At 36.4% G+C, this 23206-nt stretch overlaps 4 protein-coding genes across 5 annotated transcripts in view; 2 read left to right on the forward strand and 2 right to left on the reverse strand.

The window, feature by feature from the left end:
* The window catches only part of LOC101744789 (ankyrin repeat and LEM domain-containing protein 2 homolog), a 21131-nt gene extending 11626 nt beyond the window's left edge, over positions 1-9505 (reverse strand). Inside the window, exons 1-8 of one of the 2 annotated variants that reach the window (XM_062672137.1) lie at positions 8758-9505; positions 8454-8673; positions 6790-6945; positions 3569-3732; positions 2760-2900; positions 1588-1761; positions 1116-1268; positions 364-524 (exon numbers count right to left, since the gene is read on the reverse strand). In XM_062672137.1, coding sequence (XP_062528121.1) covers positions 364-524; positions 1116-1268; positions 1588-1761; positions 2760-2900; positions 3569-3732; positions 6790-6945; positions 8454-8637 — 1133 coding nt within the window. In that variant the 5' untranslated portion in view covers positions 8638-8673; positions 8758-9505. Of the gene's footprint in view, positions 1-363; positions 525-1115; positions 1269-1587; positions 1762-2759; positions 2901-3568; positions 3733-6789; positions 6946-8453; positions 8683-8757 lie in introns of both variants that reach the window. The other variant, XM_004925377.5, reaches the window with a different exon arrangement.
* A 2523-nt stretch (positions 9506-12028) lies between these two features.
* Positions 12029-14213, reverse strand: LOC101742973 (WD repeat-containing protein 18). Its single transcript, XM_004925366.5, has one exon. The coding sequence runs from the start codon at positions 13385-13387 to the stop codon at positions 12047-12049; it is 1341 nt and encodes a 446-aa protein (XP_004925423.1). The 5' UTR covers positions 13388-14213; the 3' UTR covers positions 12029-12046.
* Positions 14214-14238: 25 nt separating this feature from the next.
* LOC101743111 (malignant T-cell-amplified sequence 1 homolog) overlaps positions 14239-23206 on the forward strand; it is a 33765-nt gene continuing 24797 nt past the window's right edge. The window contains exon 1 of the mRNA XM_004925367.5: positions 14239-14377. Coding sequence (XP_004925424.1) covers positions 14367-14377 — 11 coding nt within the window. The 5' untranslated portion in view covers positions 14239-14366. The remainder of the gene's footprint in view (positions 14378-23206) is intronic.
* LOC100101223 (adiponectin receptor) lies at positions 16230-17344 on the forward strand. The gene is given in 2 exon segments (NM_001099846.1): positions 16230-16385; positions 16388-17344. Coding segments are annotated over 2 exon segments (1113 nt in total).

Consider the following 23206-nt stretch of genomic DNA (forward strand, 5'->3'; position numbering starts at 1 on the left):
CCGTTTATATGGCACTACTTAGCAGCTTACATCAGAACAAATTACTAAATATTACTATAGCGCGGTTTTTTTTTGTCTACATGGGTGGACGAGCTCACAGCCCACCTGGTGTTAAGTGGTTACTGGAGCCCATAGACATCTACAACGTAGATGCGCCACCCACCTTAAGATATAAGCTCTAAGGTCTCAGTATAGTTACAACGGCTGCCCCACCCTTCAAACCGAAACGCATTACTGCTTCGCGGCAGAAATAGGTAGGGCGGTGGTACCCACCCGTGCGGACTCACAAGAGGTCCTACCGCCAGTTTTATGTGGTCACCAGTCTTGCGACACGAGGCCTAGAGGTTGGTTGGCAGACGGTACCTGCCCACGGTCTCGAGTCCCTTGGCGAGGTCGTGCAGGCGGAAGGCGGCGCGCGGCGGAGTCTTCCAGCGCACGCGCAGGCTGGCGGCGCGCTCCGCCCGCATGGGGCCGGCGTACGCGCGGATCTCGTACCGCGGACTCAGAGGGTCCGGGTTTATGTCCTGCCCAACGAAACACACGCTAGCTTTAATCGTATAACTTATTATATCATAAAAAACCTTTTGAACCGGACGGAGCTTGATGAGAGAGGATTTGAAAAAAAAAATTGATTCTATTCTATTCTATCAGCCCATGGACGTCCACTGCTGGACTCCCTCAAGGCCTCCCCCAAGCCTCGCCACAAAGACCAGGATGCAGGTAGAGCAGGTGCAGGAGTGAGGATTTGAAAAAAAAAATTTGGTTACTAAAAACAAATTCCAAGAAATGTGTTAGACAGAATATCATCAAAGTCAACTCCAAGCCACATTAGTAATTAAGCAGCTAAGTGAAAAGAAAACGAAACAAGTTCATACTATACTGTGCTGTGGCAAGTCACATATTATTATATGGAATAAGGCTTAATTAATTTTTCTGTATGCACCTGTTTTGAATTGCAATCCAGAATGTTTTATTAAATATATAATTTCTATGGTTGTAATTTGTATTGTGCATCAATAAAGAAAAAAATAAGCAACATTAAGTTGCCAGACGAGTCGGGGGCCGGGGGCGCGGGGTGTTGGGGGGCGGGGTGTCGGGGGCGGGTGCGTGCTCACCGGCGGCGCGGCGGGCGTGAAGGGGCGGCCGACCTCGGGCGCGGCGCTGCCGTCCTCGCAGTGCAGCACGGGCACGTAGTAGCGCTGCTGCAGCAACGTCGCCATGCGCCCCGCGCGCTCCTCCACCCTGCCCGATGCTCGCTTGCATATTATCTGGAGGAACATTCACATCCAATATGAATACTCCAATGTTACTGGTGGTAGGACCTCTTGTGAGTCCATGCGGGTGGGTACCACTACCCTGCCTGTTTCTGCCGTGAAGCAGTAATGTGTTTCGGTCTGAAGGGTAGGGCAGCCGTTGTAACTATACTGAGATCTTAGAACTTATATCTCAAGGTGGGTGGCGCATTTACGTTGTAGATGTCTATGGGCTCCAGTAACCACTTAACACCAGGTGGGCTGCGAGCTCGTCCACCCATTTAAGCAATAAAAAAAACTGTTCAGAGCAACAACACTTATGACAGCGCCTCACATCTTTGGCTTGCTCTCCGTACTTGTTGACGGCGGACAGGTCGCACTGCGGGAAGGAAGTGAGCACGTCCACCACCTCCTCGGCACCGAACTTGGCGGCGAAGTGAAGAGGAGTCTCGTTCATTGCCTTGTCCGGGGTGTTCAGGTAACGATCCACCAGGATGCCCGCGAATTCCTGTGGACAACAGATTTATATTAATGGCTAAAGATTTCACTATATTTCTGTAGAATAGGGATCGCAGCGCATAAAATCCCACAGACACAGCCCACTGAGTTTCTCGCCGGATCTTCTCAGTGGATCGCGTTTCCGATCCGGTGTTAGATTCTGCGAAGCACGGCTCTTGCTAGGGTTCGTGTTAGCAACGTCGTCAGGTTTGAGCCCCGCGAGCTCACCTACTTGTTAAGGTTATGCTGAACTAGCCTCTCAAGGTTATCAGCATAGGTAGGAATTAAAAAATGAGCATAAAATAAAACTTCCACTATTCCAAAATCTTCTGTTATAATAATAATTAAAAATAAATTAACACTTTTATTACGCCTTGCTTATTTTTTTAACCGGCTTCGCCATTTCCCTTTTTTCTCTGTCATTCTCTTTTCCCTTTCTTTCCGTTTTCTCTCACTCACATCTTAACGCCCTGTTCCACACTCTTTTCATACGTTCAGTTCTTACCAATCCTACATTTTATTTGAAGACTTCGTAGCCTGCGGGATGAGATGCCCGGTGTATTCGTATATACTACACAGTAGTAATACTACTCTGCCGGTGTTATTATACTAATACTGCTGGGCCGAATCCCGCCGGCGGGTACTAATTTTTCTGATAAAATATGTACTAAACAAATGTTCACGATCGACTTCCACAGTAAAGGAATAACATCGTGTAATAAAAATCAAAACCAGTAATTACCAGCACTAATAATAGTCCACCCATAGAAGCCATAAAATATATATAAATTGGATTATAATTGTAATTACAATTGGATTTTGTATCAGATTTTTTGTTTTTCATAGTGGGATTTTTCAAACCATTATAAATAATTGATTTCGAATGGATATTCGTTTTGAAAGCATCCGCATGCAAGGTAGCGGGTACGAGCCACTGGTGCCAGTAACACCAGCGTGGCACCGGCTGCGTTGGAGCCGGTTGGACGCACAAGTAAGATGGACAGTCACCTTGCAGGATTCCGGGTCCGCGTCGCCTCCGTACAGCTTCTGCACGAAGGCGGGGTCCCCGACGGTCGTCAGTATGAGATTGCAGATCTCAGCATTCATAGACTTGGCCGCTACGTGCAATGCGTTGTAACGAGATCCTTCCTGTTAAATAATATTATTATATTAGATGTATATCTACCTACTTGTGTAGGTAGTGTATACTTACTCGTGGTAGGACCTCTTGTGAGTCCGCACGGGCAGGTACCACCACCCTGCCCATTTCTGCCGTGAAGCAGTAATGCGTTTCGGTTTGAAGGGTGGGGCAGCCCTAGTAATAGTTACTTGAGTAATACTTGAGACCTTAGAACTTATATCTCAAGGTGGGTGGCGCATTTACTTTGTAGATGTCTATGGGCTCCAGTAACCACTTAACACCGGGTGGGCTGTGAGCTCATCCCCCCATCTAAGCAATAAAAAAATTACATTTAACGTGAGGTATAATACCAAAGTGACCATCACTGAATTAAGAATCATTAAGTTTCAGGGGGCCTTTGGATACACCGTGTATGTATTGTTTTGAGTTTTTAAATGTATTTGTTGTAACTGAGAAAAGGATAAACTTATTGACTCACTCCATAATTCGTTAATGTTCTTTTGAATTTTCTGTGATAAGAGTTTTTTGTACGAATTGATCAACAATAATCACAAATTTTGCATCGGCACAGTGTTTTTACTTTTATCGCATGCTTTTATTAGTTTATTTTCCAATAGATGGCGTGGATTGAGGAAGGAAAAGGAAATCCCGACATGTATTAAAAAATCGCTTCTACCTGCATTATGGCTGGTGTGTTCCCACTGCTGACTAAGAACCTTGGGTTGTCCCACACCCTGTCCCTCACGGTACAGGTCAGTCCGGCTTCGATGGCCTTCCGTAGCGACACCATGTCCTGGGGGGACGGCGCTTTGAATGGATACGGCTTCTCTCCCATAAGAGCTGGAAATAATCAACAATTACATCATAATACAGTTATTAGCATATCGATATCTCGAAAATCAAGTGGAAATCCAAAAAAATTCAACTTATTCGAGTCTTCTACTTTTTTTTTTCGTGCCTATGCTGACTTTCTTTCGTATGAGACGAGATAGAAATATGGAAAGAACGGCTCAACCGAAGGAAGTCAGTCACGCCCCAAAACACCTGTCCAGAAAACACCTTTGGTACTGAGATAGCAATACTCGAATCAAGCGAAATGGAATCATTCTCAAGCAGTTGATCCGTTGTTTGCTATGGTATTGTGGGCGTTTCTTATCGGATGTTCCATAAAGAATTTGATTTCCGGTACCAACGATTACCTTATATGGTCATTATGAAGTTATCACTAGTTAAAGCGCGCGGTTTTCATTCATTGTAATAACTAGATATTTTGTTTGTTTGTGTGTAATTATTTTTTGTATTAATTTTATATTTTACCACATAACACAGGGGCAGAACCAAGCTGCTGCCTATCGTTTACTCGCCACAAGCCTCGTTTGGCCTATCCTTAGTTTCACCCATGGATAACAGATGGCTTTGTAAACATTATTTTTGCGCGTATTGTTTTTCACTACGAAGCAGTGTATAAGTAAATTCAAATCTCTATACTAGCTATATTACACTGCCATTGAGACAAAAGGTGATGATGTACGTGAGTGAGAGTATGTTTTTCTTGGTCTACCAAACAGAGTCATGTAATCTGTACAATATGTACATATAAGTCGACGCATATAATATGTCCCTCTCTATAAGGCGGGACCGATTTCGATGCTATTTTCAGGTAATCTTCAGATTGGCTTAGGTCAAAGGTCGGCAACCTGCGGCTCATGAGTCACATGGGGCTCTTTGGATATAAAACTGCGCCTCCTTAGTCCCATGCGCAAATATTATTATTTTTACATTTTATATGAATAAAAAAATTAAAAATTGTTCTGAATCAACTAACGAGGATTGGACACCATTTCTATCTCTCAACCCATTGTTGTAAGTAAATATTTAATTGTTTCATTAAAGAATAAGTGATTATCTAATAATACCATACATATACATATTATCTGTTGTAAAAACACTACTTACATAAAAATAAATAGACATTTTTCTTATCAATAATTAGATTCGTTTTATTGTTGGCAAGAATTTTTTTGTGGCTCTTTAAAACCTTTGAAATTTTGTAAATTGTAATGTTTGGCTCTTGCAACTGAAAATGTTGCCTACCTCTGGACTAGCTGATTCTGTTAAGTTTAATAGTGATCTAATCAGTCAAATTAATATCAGTCAGCTGAGCGGTGTTGAACTAATAGATCATAAATAACATAGTCACATATATTACTACAGCAACAAAAGTAAGCCAAAAGTTTAAGTAAAGCACTGGTGGCAGAGCTTACTGTGATCCCGCATCTATATTGCAAGTTCGGATGGCGGCATTGACATGACGTTGTCTATTTGCTCTGGTAACCATTAAACACCAGGTGAGCCGTGAGCTTGTTCAGACACAATAATTAGATATCACTACATAGTATAAAACAAAGTCGCTTTCTCTGTCCCTATGTATGCTTAAATCTTTAAAACTACGCAACGGATTTTGATGCGGTTTTTTTAATAGATAGGAGTGATTGAAGAGGAAGGTTTATATGTATAATAACATCCATTAAATAGTGGAGAAATCAATAATAAATTACAGTTTCCGAAGCGAAGCGAGGGAGGATCGCTAGTATATAAAGACAATAGGAGTACGACGTATTTGGCATTTGTCCAATTCATGTAACGAAATTGAAAAAATAACTAATTAAATTAGTCTAAATATACAATGACGCACATAATTGGGTAGTGCCTTAAACATTAACCTAGATAGTTAGTGATTAGATGATTAAACATGATCCATAAAATGTAGCTGAAATATTTAATAAACATATTTTATATCATGCTACATTCGTTAATTACCTATTGGAGACAGACATATTCATAGTAAACAGTACTACCACGAGCACATTTATCTAAATTATTTATTGATTGAATATTGTTATTTTGATAACGTGCTCACTGTTTATAATCATATGAGGTCATTACTCTGTATCTGTTTTACAAATAAAAACAAACAGAGATTCAAGTAGGCAATAAATGTTTGTTGGCTGTGTGCCTAAAAAACTGGTTTGCAATGTTTTGGTGTGATGTAAAATTATATCATTATAAAAATCAGGACGTTCCTTTTTTTTTTTGATTTTTAAATCGCCGCTTCTTATTAATTATCTGTGACGTTATTTGGGGCCAACCAAATGTAAATTTAACAACATATTAAATTCGAATGAGAATTGTGTTTATTGTGGTGTGAATAAATGTACAGAATTATTAGTTTCTTATTTACAGACTCCAAATATAAAGAATTACTTAATATTGCATTATGTTAGGTATAGAATAACTGTTTTAATTTCATTAAAGTCTGTATTGTAACCATCTTTTAGCTTGTATAAATAATAAGCAAAACACATTAAAACCCTTATTTAAATTTGGTGAATTTATAGCACAGATAGTGTTAAAGTGGTTACCACAATCCATAGTAATCACAATATTACCACCTAACTGGAGACATGAAGAGGAGGAATCTTTTGTATTGTATTTTATAATCACTGTCTTGCCCTATCAATCAAAACTCATGACTGTTTCGTGCCAGAAGTAATTATTGCGGTGGCTACCCGTAACATCCACTATATTACTATTTATTACTATTATTATTACTATTTGTTATTACTATTACTGGTGGTAGGACCTCTTGAAAGTCCGCGCGGGTAGGTACCACCACCCTGCCTATTCTGTCATGAAGCAGTAATGCGTTTCGGTTTGAAGGGTGGGGCAGCCGTTGTAACTTGAGACTTGAGACCTTAGAACTTATATCTCAGGGTCAGTGGCGCATTTACGTCGTAGATGTCTATGGGCTCCAGTAACCACTTAACACCAGGTGGGCTGTGAGCAAGTCCACCCATCTAGCAATAAAAAAAAAGTCTTATAGTAGTGTTTACTTACAATTGTCATTCCCGTCTGTGGTGTCAACAGGCTCAGCACCCCGTAGTGCAAATGAAATAGCATCTTGTCGATTCCGGAATGCTTTGAATCTTGCTAGTTTATATCTCTTCACTAGTTCTAGAGCGTCAGCCTTGTTCTCGTATACATGCAGGGCTTCTGTTGATTTTTAAACATATATTGCATTATTTTTTTTGTATTTTTTTTGAGGCTGTACTGAAAACTGTCTTTTATTTATTCATTTATTTCTAAGCTCTGGTACAAGAACTTCAAGATGTAAATATTTTTTCAAACTATTCACTATGCAGTATTTGGAAGACATTAATTTGTTGTGAAAGTTATGAAAATAGAGTAGTCATTCTTGTACAAGCATTCTGCTACATTCATAGAATATTAAACAGTTTCTCAATTTTTTTGGATTTGCTCAAACTGTCTTTAATAAGTATTTAATAAAATTACTTTATTAGTCTGGTATTAAGCAGATGTGAATATGTCTTCTAAGTAGGTTAAGTGTTGTAACAATTGTAAACACCGGGTACTTGAGAGACTTTCAGTTGTTAAGTTAGCTCTTGTTAATTTGCATTGACCTCAATCTTTTAACTGATAATAAGCCAATAAGCTTAATATATGAGTCGTCTATTATCAAAGGTGGCAATCTGTGCATTTGGACAAAAAAAATTTATTGATATGTCTATACAGATTGATTTGAATATAATCGTCTCCTTCAAAGAATATGGTTCAAAACCTGCATTAAATAAAGGCATTAAATAAGATGTCGTTCAGAAGAGTTTTGTGAGTGCCAATGGAATACAAAGTCAATAATTCGTTTTTCTGATTTACCAATAATTGTCCAAAAGTCATATTGCCGGCTTTGATAATAGTTGACTCATATACAAATAAATTGTTATTATTGACTCTCCTAATTAAAGCATTTTCAGTCTTAAGAAACAACATAATATGCAAGAGAATTAATGACAAAGCCAAAATGGTTGTTCACAACCCTCACCTTCACATGAATGGAAAATATTTTGCATTTGTTAAACTAAGCATAATTACTTATATTTTAGCACAAGCACATTAGTGAACTCTAAATCTAAAAATATAAAAATTGTATCAATATACAATTTAGTCTGTTGATTTAGCATCTTAGCTTCTTTTTAATTGTGCTAACTTTAATTGAGTGTAAACCAAATCAACACAAAACTTCTTTCAGGTAGCTTTTTTTGGTAAATATATCAAGTCACCAGGGTTACCAATTTCTTCTTTTTGAGAAGCACTTAAAATTTTAATAAAATATATCTATAAATTTATAAAATCGTAACTGATTCAACTTACGATCAAGTAGACCATAGGCCGATCGACTGCCTTCGGTGGCAATATAAAGTAAAAAACGTTGTAAGATTAATCAGAGTTAGTTCAAAAGTTTTGGTAAGAGTTTTTTGCTGTCAAAACATTATGTTCATTATGGAAATATTTTTCTATGGCAAATATTAAAATATCCAAATTTATACTTTTGCATATCAACTTAAGCAAACATGATTTGACCTACATACTTTATCAGAGATAAAACGATAATACCAACTAACAACAGTTTGAAACAATGCTCGTTTTATTAACCAAACACTATGAAATCCTATTCATAATTCCAGGAAATTTAAAAAAAATACCTTCATCTGGTCCCTTTTTGATCTCGCACGGTATATAGACGCCATAGTACGTGACGGAAGGTTCAAGGCTGGTGGGACTCACTGGACTCGATCGCTTTAGGGATTCGAAACGTAAAAAGCGGCGCAAGAGCCCTATGGCACCATCTTTCTTTTCGCTGGGAGATATCGACAGCTCCTCTCTCATTCCTCCGATATCTTTGCTGCCAGGTATGACAACCGCCTTCGACATCTAAAAATGGTAAACACAACTTGTTTTGTTTATGACGCAAAGATCACCCCATTTGAATTGTGTCCAACTCATTACCGTGCGAATGTATGTTGTTAACACATATTTACTGCTTCGTTGTATCCTAAATTTTAAATGTGAAAAGCGATTTGATTGAAAATTAAGACAGATTGTTTGGCTGAATGAAAAACGAACGTATTTTGAAACAGAAAAATTGAAATGCGTTGGTTGGATCCAATGAAGTAGGAAACCTATGGAAATGAAACGTCAACCAAAATTTCGTGCCACTGTGACGTCATCTGGCCACAAAACATGGCGGCTTTAGTGCTGTACAAAATATTTCAATGTTATCAGGTTTTATCGATAAACGTTCTTGGCTCATTTTATTTTAAATATTGTTGAGTATTATTTATTTGTAGAATTTATACTTTAATGGGAAGTAAGTAGATATATTGTTATGTGCAAATATGATATGATTTAGATGGGTGAAATCTAAGACAAGTTCGTCCTTCGAATTTGCCAAGTAAACGATATGATGATTTTTAAAAGTTGCTACACTGATTTTATAAAGTTGTCGTTTGTCGCAAAACATAAAGATATGGCGTAGTTCAAAGCCATCAGCCCATTTCTAGCATGCTAAATGTTATCGTATTTTGAGTACGTGTTTTTCTTAGACTATTACAATCTATTTTAATTGTTTTGCTGACTCTAAAGTCCGTAACATACTACCGCAGCGCACCCCAAGGAAGGTGCGCCGCACCATTTGAATCACTTTCGCTTGAGAGTGATTCAAATTTTAAACTTATCAAGGGACCGCGTGAAAAAAAAAACACCTACAGAACATTTATTCATTAATTACAAACGTCATTCCTTGTGACTTCCTCTCTAAAATCACTTAATTATTAAATATTTAACAAATTTACAATAGTGTTTTACTCACTGCGGAATAAAACTATTTTATTTAAATAGTTCCGAAGAGATTTTGTCGGTAGCCTTTTTCCCGAAATATCTAAACAGAATGTCTAAATATGTTTTGATGACATATTTTAAAGTGGTATTTATGATTAGTGTCATGATCAATAGATTCCGACCGAAAAATGGATTTTTCGGATGAGGGCTCCATAATGAATTTAAATACATATAGATAATAGTTTTAGGGCATCGACTTTCTTGAGATCCTATAAAATACGTTTTAATTATTATTTTTGTATGTTTTAAGCATGATAAATTATGAAATTTTATATAATCAATCATATTAAATCGATATCAAAGTCAATAAATAATGTACAACCCAAAACAGACGGCCGAACTGACGTGACAATGACATTTGGCGCGCTAAATATGGCGGATTTTCGGCCTCATTAGACGGAGACGGAGATATTTACGTATATTCATGTTTCATTTTATGTACGCACTGAAATACTGTTATATTGTTTTCCTGCGAGTTAAAGTGCTGAGTAAGAACGAGATAGATATATGTTTATGTATGTGCCTTCAAAATGGGTGCTATTTATATAAGCAATTGTACGTATAGAACAATATGTCGTGTCCCTACTATATAGGTCTATGGTTGGATCACGTCGGACGGAAAACGTTACCAGTCATAGGTGACATTTGACAGATTGATTGAAGCATTACTAGGTATCATACAGCCATTTATAATTCAAATGACTTCTGATTAGACACAGTGTAATTCAAGAATTCAAGATGCGTAGAGTAAAGAGCAGATACTTTGTTAAAATTCAAATCTGAATTGTGGAAAAATTAAAAACACATAAAGCAATATTATTCGGCTTAAATTTTAATTTCGAAAAAATAACTAGTTTGTTTTTTTCATGATAAAGAAGCACTTATGTCTTTACTTTGACTCGGTGGTAGGCTTTTTTCCCCTACCTATTCGCTGGTAGCTTAAGAGGCTATCCCAGGATTCCCAGCTATGCCCGGACAGGTAGGTGAGCTCGCAGGCTCAACCTGAGAGAATTCGCTAACACTAGCCTTAACAAGAGCAGTCCTTCGCACAATCTACCACTGGATGGGAATCGCGAACCTCTATGATGCGGCAAGAAATTCTGGGTTGAAAATAGTTGTAGCTTCATTTCATTATTTTACATCAAATAGAATATTAAGGAAGAAGTTTTATTTTTTATTTTTTTCTTATTGCTTAGATGGGTGGACGAGCTCACAGCCCACCTGGTGTTAAGTGGTTACTGGAGTCCATAGACATCTACAACGTAAATGCGCCACCCACCATGAGATATAAGTTCTAAGGTCTCAAGTATAGTTACAACGGCTGCCCCACCCTTCAAACCGAAACGCATTACTGCTTCACGGCAGAAATAGGCAGGGTGGTGGTACCCACCCGCGCGGACTCACAAGAGGTCCTACCACCAGTAACCAGTACCTATACACAAATAAGAAATGGATGAGGAGAGCCAAAGACCGAGCTCAGTAGTGTGAATCGGGAGAGGCCTATGTCCAACAGTGGCCGACTGTGAGCTGGTGATGATGATGAAGCATACACCCCAAATTTTCAACTTCTTCATTTTATTAGAGGCTTAATTAACAAGCTCAGGATCAGTGGCTATTAATAGATTTTTTGGTTTTTTTTTTACCTTTACTCAAACTACAACTACGACAACTACCAGCACGGTGCTGTACCAATATTACACGGTCCAAGAATTGAGAATAATTGTAGCAGTTTTCATATAACACGATATCAATAAATCGAATATGCATTTGAGATTTGTTTTTTTTCTTTGAATTGCGGCTAATAAAGGAAATCCCAATTTTATTGAAACTGATAAAGTTTTGGCTTGATTTGTTTTTTACAATCTAAAAAGTGATTAAGTCTTTTTTTTACAAGTTTATAAGTGAATAATAACTTCAATATGTGGTATGTAAAAAATTAAGTTGGAATGTTTATGATAAATTTAATTTTGAATCTTAAATTTAAATATTGTGTTACAAGATCAAGAAGCGAAAATTCAAACGAAAATTTATTGCCCTTGAAGATATTGGAATTTTAGATCGTATAATTGGAGAGAAACACCAACATCAATGGCAAAATCATTTAATTTTAAGGTACTATGTACCATAAAAATTTACACATTGTTTCAATATAATACAGTGCACATTGCTTTTATTAATATTATTTTGAGGTTTTGGTTAACAGTTTCGATTTAATGCAATACAATGCCTCATCACTACACACTATACCTTGTTTTATATAATAGTTTCTATATAGCACAGTACAAGTTATGTTATATGAGGGACACCTGTACTACAGTTCTTTGCACCTATTCACAGAACCACATAAAAAATGACTGAGCATATAAATAAAACACAAGGATAATTGATTAATTATTTATTACTTATTTTTCTTATTGTTTTTCTTCTTTTTAGCCTTTTTTATAATTGATTCATTCACTAATGGAACTGCATCTATTGCTTTATTTATAGAAAATGCATAAAGTTTTGCATTTACTGCCTTTAAAGTTTCTATTTCATTTTTCCATTTCTTTTCTTGTCCCATAAATGAAGTCTCAGTTTGTTGTATTATTTCTTTGATTTCATAAGAATTTTGTTCTGGCCAAAAACTAATTTTCTTATTTATCAAGACTTCTATTTCAGTAGCTTCATCAGAATCTTTTTCAAGTGTCCTCTCCAAACTATGTAGAACAATGTCAGGACAAAATTCAGATTGAAAAATAGCTGGAAGGTTTACAGTAAAAAATCCATTTGTAATTGGCCCTTTGTGTCTTATAGTTCTAATTGGCTGTCGACTAGGTATGTGCCATAGTATAACATGCTCATCATTGGAACCTGACATGAGAGTTTCACCATCTAATGAGACAGAGAGACATGTTATAGCTTTAGTATGTAACGTGAAGACCGGAGATCCGTTTTCAGAATTGATCAATAAATCTCTGCTCCTAGGTGGATGGGCAAGGCTGAACTGATATATTTTACCTTCATTGCTTCCAACAAACACATTCAATTCTAAAACATCCATAGTGACAGCCGACAGAGGAACATCAAAGACTAGATTCAATAACATCTCTCCAGTAGATAGATCATATATTTTACAAGTCCTATCACTAGACACAGTACACAGACGTCCATGCATACCAAATTTACTTATAAACAAATCAGTTACAGGTAGAGAATGATCAGAGAAGATATGAACTGGGTCATGTTGGCCAGCAGACGACTGCGTCACAAGATCGATTTCTGGATGTGCTGCCACAGATGCAAGCGACCAAACCATTACCATTCCATCTTCAGCCGCTGATATGAAATACTTTCCATCTGGTGTGAATTTTAATGATACAACTTTCTGATAGTGACGGCTGATTATAGTCAACAGATTTCCCGACGCAGTCTGCCACAAGTAGATTTTCTCTTCGATTCCAGCACATATGTAGGAGCCGTCTCGGGTTATAGACAAGGCACTCGCTTTTCCGGGTAAAATAAACCGCATTCCTTGGACCGGCTGATGTGAATTCAAGGGCCATATGTGTAATATTGGTTTAGTCTTTTCTACTGCTGCTATATAATCGTTACCGATGAAAGAAAGCGTTTTTGATTCGGCAGTACCTCCACCTTTGTACGTCATGAGATTCGTACCGATATGTGAATCCCAGATGCTTGCTGTCCACAAAGGATTGTTGCAGTCAGCGGTAACCAGTAATTCAAGTAAATTTGCCATTTTTGATGTAATTTACTTGCAAACTTCACAAAATAAAACCATTACCTTGTGCAGATGCAGTACATTGTCATAAACTCATAAAGCAAGCAGCAACGGTTACATGTGCGCATGTCTGACATTTGATAGTTTAAAAAATTTGACAGTTCTGTTCACCTTAGTAGGTACGGTAAACTACGGTACCTACCGTACTTAAGGTACCTACTTTGGTACCGTATTTCGTCAGGTTTGAGCGCCCGTGAGCTCACCTACTAGTTAAGGTAACGCTGGAATAGCCTCTCAAGGCTACCAGCTTAGGTAGGAAAAAAAAGGTACCGTACCATACCGTACCATTTAAAAAAAAAACGCATTCAATCCCTGTTTTCCAATTACAGCACAAGAGCACATTATGCGGGATAATGCTCAACTAAGCTTCAGCATAATTCGGCATTGTGCGTCACTGAGTCGCATTATGCTCTGTAATTGGAATACTACCTCAGGTACCTGAGGTAGTAATTGGAAAACGGCCAATGAGAAAAAGAAATGCATAGATAATAACACGGCAAAACTGAAGGTCTATTTTATTGATTTTGTAGAAATATATAACTACTCATGACTTTTGTGATGATACTCGCTCATTATATAAATGATGTTTTTTGATTATTTATTTATTTTGAGAACAAAGTAAAGCGAGCCGTCAGTCATAAAACTACAGATGCGGTTCTCTTTTGAGTGCAACACTTTATAAATTCTTTGATTGCAATTATTTTCAACATTGAATTAGTTATCTTACTTTTCTCTAGCGAACAACTTCTTGTAGTAAGTAAGAATTAAAACGAATATTTCTCAACACTATCTTGCATTACTAAATTAATTATTACTCTGTAGTCAATCGCCATTGGCTGTTTTTGTTTGTTTCGGGAAAGACAAGTCTGTGGTTCTCTAATAATTTATTGGTTTTGTGTTTTTTAGTGATCTTTAACTGTGCTACAAATACATCAATATGTTTAAAAAGTAAGTTCTAGTTTATATGCATGCATTATTATTCGTTATGTAAAACAAAAATTGAGTATTTTTCTTAAAATTCTAGCGTTTAGAGGTTATCATGTCATTCACACACTCTTTGGCAATTGGTCAAACCAATTGTCATGTAGTTCATTCACTAGTCGGTTTATCCAATAGCAGCCAGCCATTATTTTTTTTTAACTGATTTTATGATCTGGTAGCTAAGACCTTTAAGTCATGTCTTATTTTAATTTATATTCTTATTTTTATGAAATATGATAATATGGAGGGAAATGAAATGAAAATGATTGATTTGAGACGTTAATCAACTGGGGTGAAATTAAGTGAAATGAGATGATATGGAATGAAATATAATCTTAGTAAAATGGTGGTCTTTTACTAAGATTTTTTTCAGTGGACTTTTTGGAGGATCCCGAGAAGTTGCGTCCAGCGGCTTTGTTTCATTTTCCCACATTTGTGCACTTTCACAGATATTAAACAGTTAATAAACCACCATTATTACACATTTAAACCCGAAGAAACACTAAATAGACAAAATAAAACAAATCACACAACTTCACTCCTCGTGTTCCCACCAAAAAGTCAGCCAGCCATTACTGTAACAGTGTTACAAGTTTTTAAATTTTCTTCCAAATAATAGAAATAATTACTTTATTCCTAAACAACTTGTGAAGTATTAAATTTAAATGGTTCTATCTTGGAAAGTACTAAAATTTGTTTAATCTGTTACATCTGTTGAATTCGTCGTGACCTAAGGGACAAGACGTCCGGTGCAATCGTGTTAAGCGATGCACCGGTGTTCGAATCTCAGGCGGGTACCAATTTTTCTAATGAAATACGTACTCAACAACTGTTCACGATTGTCTTCCACGATGAAGGAATAACATCGTTATAGAAGTATTTTGTGAGTATGTGTGTGATTTAATCTGTTAAGTATTTTATTAACAAAATTGGTACACGACAGCACGAAATTAAATAGCAGTACAGTCACATCGAAGACTAGTATTCTTATATCACGTCGACTTCAAAATGGCGTAGCGTGTAAAAGCAAACAAAGTGTATTTTTATTGCACCTTTTTAAATATTGTCCTATATAGATTCATCAGCCCTACCTATCTTTGTTATTAAGAACTATTTTAGTTTATTATAAGAGAATAACATTATAGAAATTTAAGTTTCATAATCACGTAAAGGGAGGAGCTCTGACACATATTCAATTCCAGAGTCCCGATATCACGTCATAGTTCGAAAATGAAATAGGCAAATTATTTAAAAAATGTATTTAAGTAAAAAAATAAATACCATCGGTTAATTTGATAAATTTGATCTAACAACCCTTTAAAGTTTTTTTAAGGGATTTTATGACCTGGTAACTGAGACCTTTAAGTCATGCCTTTATAGTATATACTAGCTACCATAGACTAATACAAAGACTAATTATAATGTTCATAATATGTACTGTTCACACTTCACGCGGTGTCACGCATAGAGTTCAGTAGGTAGGTACCACAACGACAACGACAGTCAGTAAAGTTTTTACAGCTGTAGGAAATCGCACCCTCTGCAATAGTAACTGACGATAGTTCATTTCAGTGTATAAAATTTTTAAGCTAGTGGTCTGTCGAAGTGATTTTTATCGAACAAAAACAACACAATCAGAAGTCATTGGGTGTAAATTTTTTGTGACGTAATTGAACTTTTGATTTTCGAATAACTGTTCGTGTACCGCTAACAAAGGTCACGGCGGCCAATGGTTGCCAATTTCCCATCTTCGCGTGATTGAAACAAGCGAAGATGTGGGAAGTGGAATCTGATATTGGATCCCAAAGCGTGTCCTCCGATGGATTGCGACGCAGGCAAGGATGGGATCCCGATGCGGAGAGCCTTGCCTCTCAAATGGACGAGCTCGACGAAGTCCTCGCAGAAGAAGAAGAAGGATGTCCGCTGCCTTCAACACCGGAGGATCAACATCTGTTGGATGCCGAAATGGCTGAAGTTTTGAAAGCTGGCGTGTTATCCGATGAGATTGATTTGGGAGCACTGGCCCATAACGCCGCCGAACAGGCCGAGGAATTCGTTCGCAAAGTATGGGAGGCGTCGTGGAACGTGTGCCATTTCAGACATTTGCCACGTTGGCTACAAGACAACGATTATTTACACAAAGGACATAGACCGCCTCTACCTTCGTTCAGCGCATGTTTTGCATCAATTTTCCGAATCCACACTGAGACAGGTAACATTTGGACGCATCTCCTTGGCTGCGTGGCATTCATTGGCGTCGCGATCTACTTTCTGTCTCGTCCATCTATCGAAATTCAAATGCAAGAGAAAGTTATATTCGGTGTTTTTTTTGTCGGCGCTATCGTATGCCTCGGTTTTTCTTTTGCCTATCACACACTGTACTGCCACTCCGAGATGGTCGGAAAGCTGTTCTCAAAGCTGGATTATTGTGGAATAGCATTGCTCATCATGGGCTCCTTTGTTCCATGGTTGTACTACAGTTTCTACTGCCACTACAGACCGAAGATCATATACCTATCTGTAGTAGTTGTTTTAGGAATTTTGTCAATAATAGTGTCTTTGTGGGATAGATTCTCAGAACCTCGACTAAGACCTCTCAGAGCAGGAGTTTTTATGGGCTTTGGTTTGTCTGGTATAGTCCCAGCAATTCACTATGGGATTACCGAAGGCTGGTTCAGTCAAGTCAGCAAAGCATCATTGGGCTGGTTAGTTTTGATGGGATTGCTCTATATCTTAGGTGCCATGTTCTATGCCTTAAGAGTGCCAGAACGTTGGTTCCCTGGCAAATGTGATATTTGGTTTCAGTCCCATCAAATATTCCATGTTCTTGTGATTGTAGCTGCTTTTGTACATTACCACGGTATAAGCGAATTGGCATCTTACAGAGTCACAGTAGGAGAGTGCTCCATGCCACCAACATCAATGGCATTTTAGTACAAGTTAGACCAAAATGTGATAGTAGACCATATAAATTACCATATTAACAAATAACAGAAACATCTGTTAGTTGCACTGTACATAATTATAGAGTGTCATTAAATGAAAGTTACTGGTATTTGTACATTTTTATTGAGAAAAAAAAATCCAATAGTCAATCTGACATTTTTTTAAATCTGTTAAGATTTTGATACATGTACTGAAATTACAAAACAGTTCACAAATTGGAATCTAGATTGATGGTAATAATAAATTCTGTTAAAAATTAGAAATGTTGTTATTGTAGATTAAAGATCACAGAAAACATTGTATGCAGTTTAAGAAGTTTTTGGTGTTCATTGTTAATTGAAATAATTGTACTTAACTTTGATTTGCTTACTTAATTCCTTGCTTTTTTTTGCACTTAAATAATTAAAAAATATCATTGTAGGTCAGACCATAAGTAAAATCCAATTATGCCGTTTTATAAAATAAAAATGCTTGATTAATAATAAAAAAACCTTTTTTAATTTATTACTAACACATATACACAAAAAATAATTAATTTTTAAAGACATGTTTATTTCATATTTCAATTGAATCTCAACATTTTACACGTTTACATATTTATTTCAATTCCAAATGGTAATTAACTGATATTGATTTATTAATGTGGAAATTTTCATATTTTCTTATGGTTTTTTACATTGTAATAATAAATTTAACAATTAAACTTTTATGAATGTTGATACATTCCATTTTTTTATTCATATCATAGATTCAATTATAACCATGAAAGAACAGTGATAAATGTAAAAAAATATAAATTAATTGAATTTATATTCTAAATTATTCTAAGTGTTCAAATAATAAATAAATAAATAAATGATTATAAATTATAAAAATATGAGAAATACGAAATAATATTAACGTATTATGAAAACGAAAATTATGTATTATTATCATTAAAAAAGTATATTTTGATATAATAAGAAATTACTGGCACTTTAATTGTCTGTGGTCAGTTATCATTAAGACAAATATAATATGAACAAAAACCTACCTATGCTTTGATTAAGTTTTAAAACATCAAAAACCACTAAAATATTGCATATCAAATAAAGATTGGCTTTCATTAGTTTTTGCTCCTTAACGACGATATTATAATTTTAAATCCTCCAAAATTACCAAACTCATAAATATTTCGTGACATCCATAACATCATCTTACTAGGAAAACATTTAAAAATAACAGTTTTCAGCGTAGATGGCTTGTTTGCCAAAAATAAACTTTAGTTTAACCTTCTGTTAGTTACACAGAAAATTATGGAGTTTTGTTGATCCAAAGTGTTTTTTACTAGCTAATTTAGTTCTTGCCTGCAATATTATCATTAAGTTTTTGTTTATTTACTTAAATCTTATAGACCGCAATAATTAATTTCATTAGAATACATATTGGAAACTGTGAAATTAGTGTTAAATTTGAAACTTTGTAACATTAAAATTGTTGTATGTAAGTTAAATATTAGGAAAGATAGATTGCTTTCATTGTTCTAAAATTGTTTGATTACCTTTTCTTTTGGTGGGTTAACAATTAAGAAATAAAATACGAAAAAATCCACTAATGTATTTTATTTAAAAAATAAGTGTCTCGTATTCCTTTATTGATCGACTTTCTTGGCGCTGATATTAAGAATCCAAAACTTTTTACTTAAAATCGAAGAAAATAGAGTTTGCCATGGAATCAGCAATAAAATCAGATAAATCGATTATTTATCTTCTGTGTAGTACGGTAAAAACCGAATCCCGAATTATAGATTGGTTCAAGCCATTCATGATGCAAGTGATTAAAATATCGTTATCTGTCTCGTGAATAACGTTCATGTTTCATGGTACAAAAAGCTACTAAAAGTTTTAGGGTAATGCAAGTTCAATATTGTAATTCGAATCGAGTGAAAGATGTGAAGAGTGGCCTAAAGGATAAGACGTCCTGTGCATTCGTATCTAGCGATGCAACGATGTTCGAATCCCGCAGGCGGGTACCAATTTTTCTAATGAAATACGTACTTGAGCAATGTTCACGATTGACTTCCACGGTGAAGGAATAACATCGTGTAATAACAATCAAACCCGCAAAGTTACAATTTGCGTAATTACTGGTGGTAGGTTCTCTTGTGAGTCCGCACGGGTAGGTACCACCACCCTGCCCATTTCTGCCGTGAAGCAGTAATCGGCGTTTCGGTTTGAAGGGTGGGGTAGCCGTTGTAACTATACTGAGACTTTACAACTTATATCTCAAGGTGGGTGGCGCATTTATGTTGTAAATGTCTATGGGCTTCAGTAACCACTTAACACCAGGTGGGCTGTGAGCTCGTCCGCCCAGCTAAGCAATAAAAAAATATATCAAAATATGTCTGTATTGAAGTATGTCCTAGAATTTCGGTATGTGCTTAGCCTAATACTAAAAAAGATAATCTGGAGGAAAATATCAGGCGTACTCGTATCGGCCAATGCGACTGGTTCAGTACCTACTACGGCAGGTACCAATTTTTACAAGTAGATATGTCCGAATTAAAACGTGTTCACAAAGATCCACTATTACGGAATGGCGGGTTTTGTAAACATCAAACTTGTAAAGTTTATGCGTTATTTCCCATTAGCAGTGAACCATGGATACTCAGCTTCCCTCTCAGTTCAGGATTCGTCATATACCTACCTGAAAGCAGCACCCGTGTACCCAAAAAATACCAAAACCAAAAACCCTGCACCCAATAACTATTGCATATATCTACTTAGCGCTAACGATATTGTAATTTTGTGGGATACGTTACCAGTATTCATATTATATTCTTCTTAATTATGTATTTCTATAACGGGATTCCACCATAATTTTTAGTTCAACGAGTTCGCTATATTTCGGGGCTATTGCAAGCATAAACTATTCTATTCAGAATGTAAGGGTTCGGAGTTTAAATTTGCTGCAGGTCCGCGCTGGTTTAACGATGCGCTGGATCCAGCCCTTCTGGCCTCACGAGTAGACGGTCCGTATCATGCCTCTTTCTGTCATGAAAGAGTTAGGCGTCGAGGTTAAGAGACATGAATATCATATCAAGGTTTCCCGATAACTATTTAACAATAGCTGGCCTGGGAGCTCATCGGAACATCTACTATCAATAGAAAAAGTTTACCAAAACCTCTGTAGTTAGTTAATGAAGGTTTTTATTACAATAAAGTTTTTCTAGCACATTTATCGATCGCGTCTGACCTTGGCACATGAAAGGTGAACCCGTATTGGACATTTTAATTACAACATAAATCATGAATTAATGACATGTCAATTAATAATCTATTGCATTTTGGATACCATAATTATTATTCTTCCGTTTTCCATACTTTACAAGTATGTGAAAGTTGGCGAATTGCACCCAATTTGTTTTTATGATCTTGTAAAGTTCTTGGTCCAATAATAATTATTGTCGCTTGGTTTTCCTCAAAGCCAATCTTAAGCCCAAGTCAAAGAAAAGTAAGATATAGATATAAAAGTCTATATGTATACCTATAGTATATATACAAATTCTGTAGACACATACAATATTTAGATAGTCTTTATCTCGGCTCGATAGTTTGTTTGTGAACCGACACGTGAGTGTTCAATCGACCTATATCCTTAAGTTGCTTTTATCGGCTCAAAACAAAATATCTTACCGTTTTTATCTGTTATTGATTATACTTTAGATAGGGACCTAATTAAGTTCCGGTTTCAAGAGTTGGGCCACCACAATTGAGGCTTCGATGTCTCAAGGTGAGTTGCGGTATTCTTGTTATGATGTTTATGAGATACTTTAAGTGGTCTCCGAGTGTGTCTGTCTATCTAGCTTAATAAGAAACAAATTACATTTAATAATTTAATACATGCATAGCTCCATTAGATCGAATATATTTTATTGTCATGATACGGACATAGTTTTATTCTTCATAGTTTGATTTCAAATAAAATTCATTAAATTCGTACGGAATGTATACGATGTGAAAAAGACTTATTGAATTACATCTCCCGAGATCAGATCACTTCGACATCATGTCGCAAGGTGGGGATTGCTGTTCACAACGATGTGGCGAGGGCTCGTTTAGCAGCGACAGCTGCCTTTGCAGATTTTCCATAAGTTTTTTTTATATATTTTTTTCTTTATTTATTGCTTAGATGGGTGTACGCGCTCACGGCCCACCTGGTCTTGGTGGCTACCGGAGCCCATAGACATCTACAACGTAAATGCCGCCACCTACCTCGAGATATCAGTTCTAAGATATCAGTATAGTCACAACGGCTGCCTCATCCTTCAAACCGAAACGCATTACTGCTTCACGGCAGAAATAGGCAGGGTGGTGATAACTATCCGTGCGGACTCACAAAGAGGTCCTACCACCAGTAATTACGCAAATTATAATTCAGCGGGTTTCATTTTTACCACACTATGTTATTCCTTCATCGTGGAAGTCAATCGTGAACATTTGCTAAGTTCATACATATTTCATTAGAAAAATTGGTACCCGCCCGCGGGATTCGAACACCGGTGCATAAATACGAATGCATCGGACGTCTTATCCTTTAGGCCACGACGACTTCTGCTTATTCGCAAAGGAAACAAAACAAGGCATTAATGATCAACCTCTGCAAGGTTAATTGCGAATTCTTCTGTCTCCGTTTCTAATTAAAAATATTAATTCATATCAATGTTTGTGACCACATCATCGTTATAAATATTAAGTCGTAGTTACAATGAATGTCAAATAAACATTTAACCTTATCAAACGCGAACAAGAGGAGCTAGATACACTTGAAAAAAATCTTGTAAATGGAAATGTAGGTATATAGCGTAATGTAATGTATAATACAACTTTTATCCCGCTCTTCAAATCGGAAAGCTTATCAGCTTGGCGCCAAAAAAAAAAACAGGTTTCCAGAACGTCATAGAACAAGTAGTTACGTTAATTAAAAATTTTGCTGGTTTGATTTTTAGCACACGATGTAACCTTCGTAAATCAGACATAGACCATTTTCTGTGCATCTGCTTATAACTTGAACAATTCAACAAAACAAAATAGTAATTCCAAAATGTAGTGTTTCCTGGCCTCATATGTTTTATATGCGCAGAAATTTTCCATTATTATTTGAAACGACCTAATAAAAGGACAAAATGGCGACTTCCTGCCGCCAGTAACGTCCTTGATATTCCCTACGATGTAGCGGTAATAACTCTTGTAGGTAGGCGTTCAATTAATGTCATAACGATGTCAACACCAAACCTCTGAAAGTCGAAGTCGGAACCATTTTGTTCATCCAGAAAGTGTTGTGTGTCATATATTAGCTGTTACTTCGCCCGTGTGGCTAAGAATAAGGACCAATTTTTTATTTTATTTCATAATTTTTCTGAAGATAATAGATTCCCGTGAAAATGTGATGCTTTCTGGGGGTAGAATGTAGTTTCAATCTCCTGACCTAAAAATATCAGTTTAAAAGAAATGTCAATCCGTTGATTCAACGTGAAGAGAGGACAAATAAACATAGAAACAAACATCCTTTTTTATGTAGCGAAGAAGACAGACTCACTATTTGCATGACAAAAAGTTGGAAATCTGTCTAACTACATTACTTTTAAAAATATGGCACTATCAAAAATAGATATAGATTTTTTGTTAGTGTAACTCTATGACAAAGATCGGGATCTGCACAGATCGTCTTGTGATCTATTTATAATAAAATAGATCAGTCGTTAATGATGTGGATGACTTCCAAGACGTGTCTCAAAAATGAAGTTTTGACATATTCTATACATATATTTTATCTTCGCATTGACTTTTCAAACTAAGATCTTTGATTCAT

This window comes from Bombyx mori, chromosome 14, assembly GCF_030269925.1.
Source record: "Bombyx mori chromosome 14, ASM3026992v2".
NCBI classification, from domain to species: Eukaryota; Metazoa; Arthropoda; class Insecta; order Lepidoptera; family Bombycidae; genus Bombyx; species Bombyx mori.

Bases quoted from the DNA above. Each gene is read 5' to 3' on its own strand.
- LOC101742973 (XM_004925366.5), bottom strand. From the start codon at position 13,387: ATGGCAAATTTACTTGAATTACTGGTTACCGCTGACTGCAACAATCCT.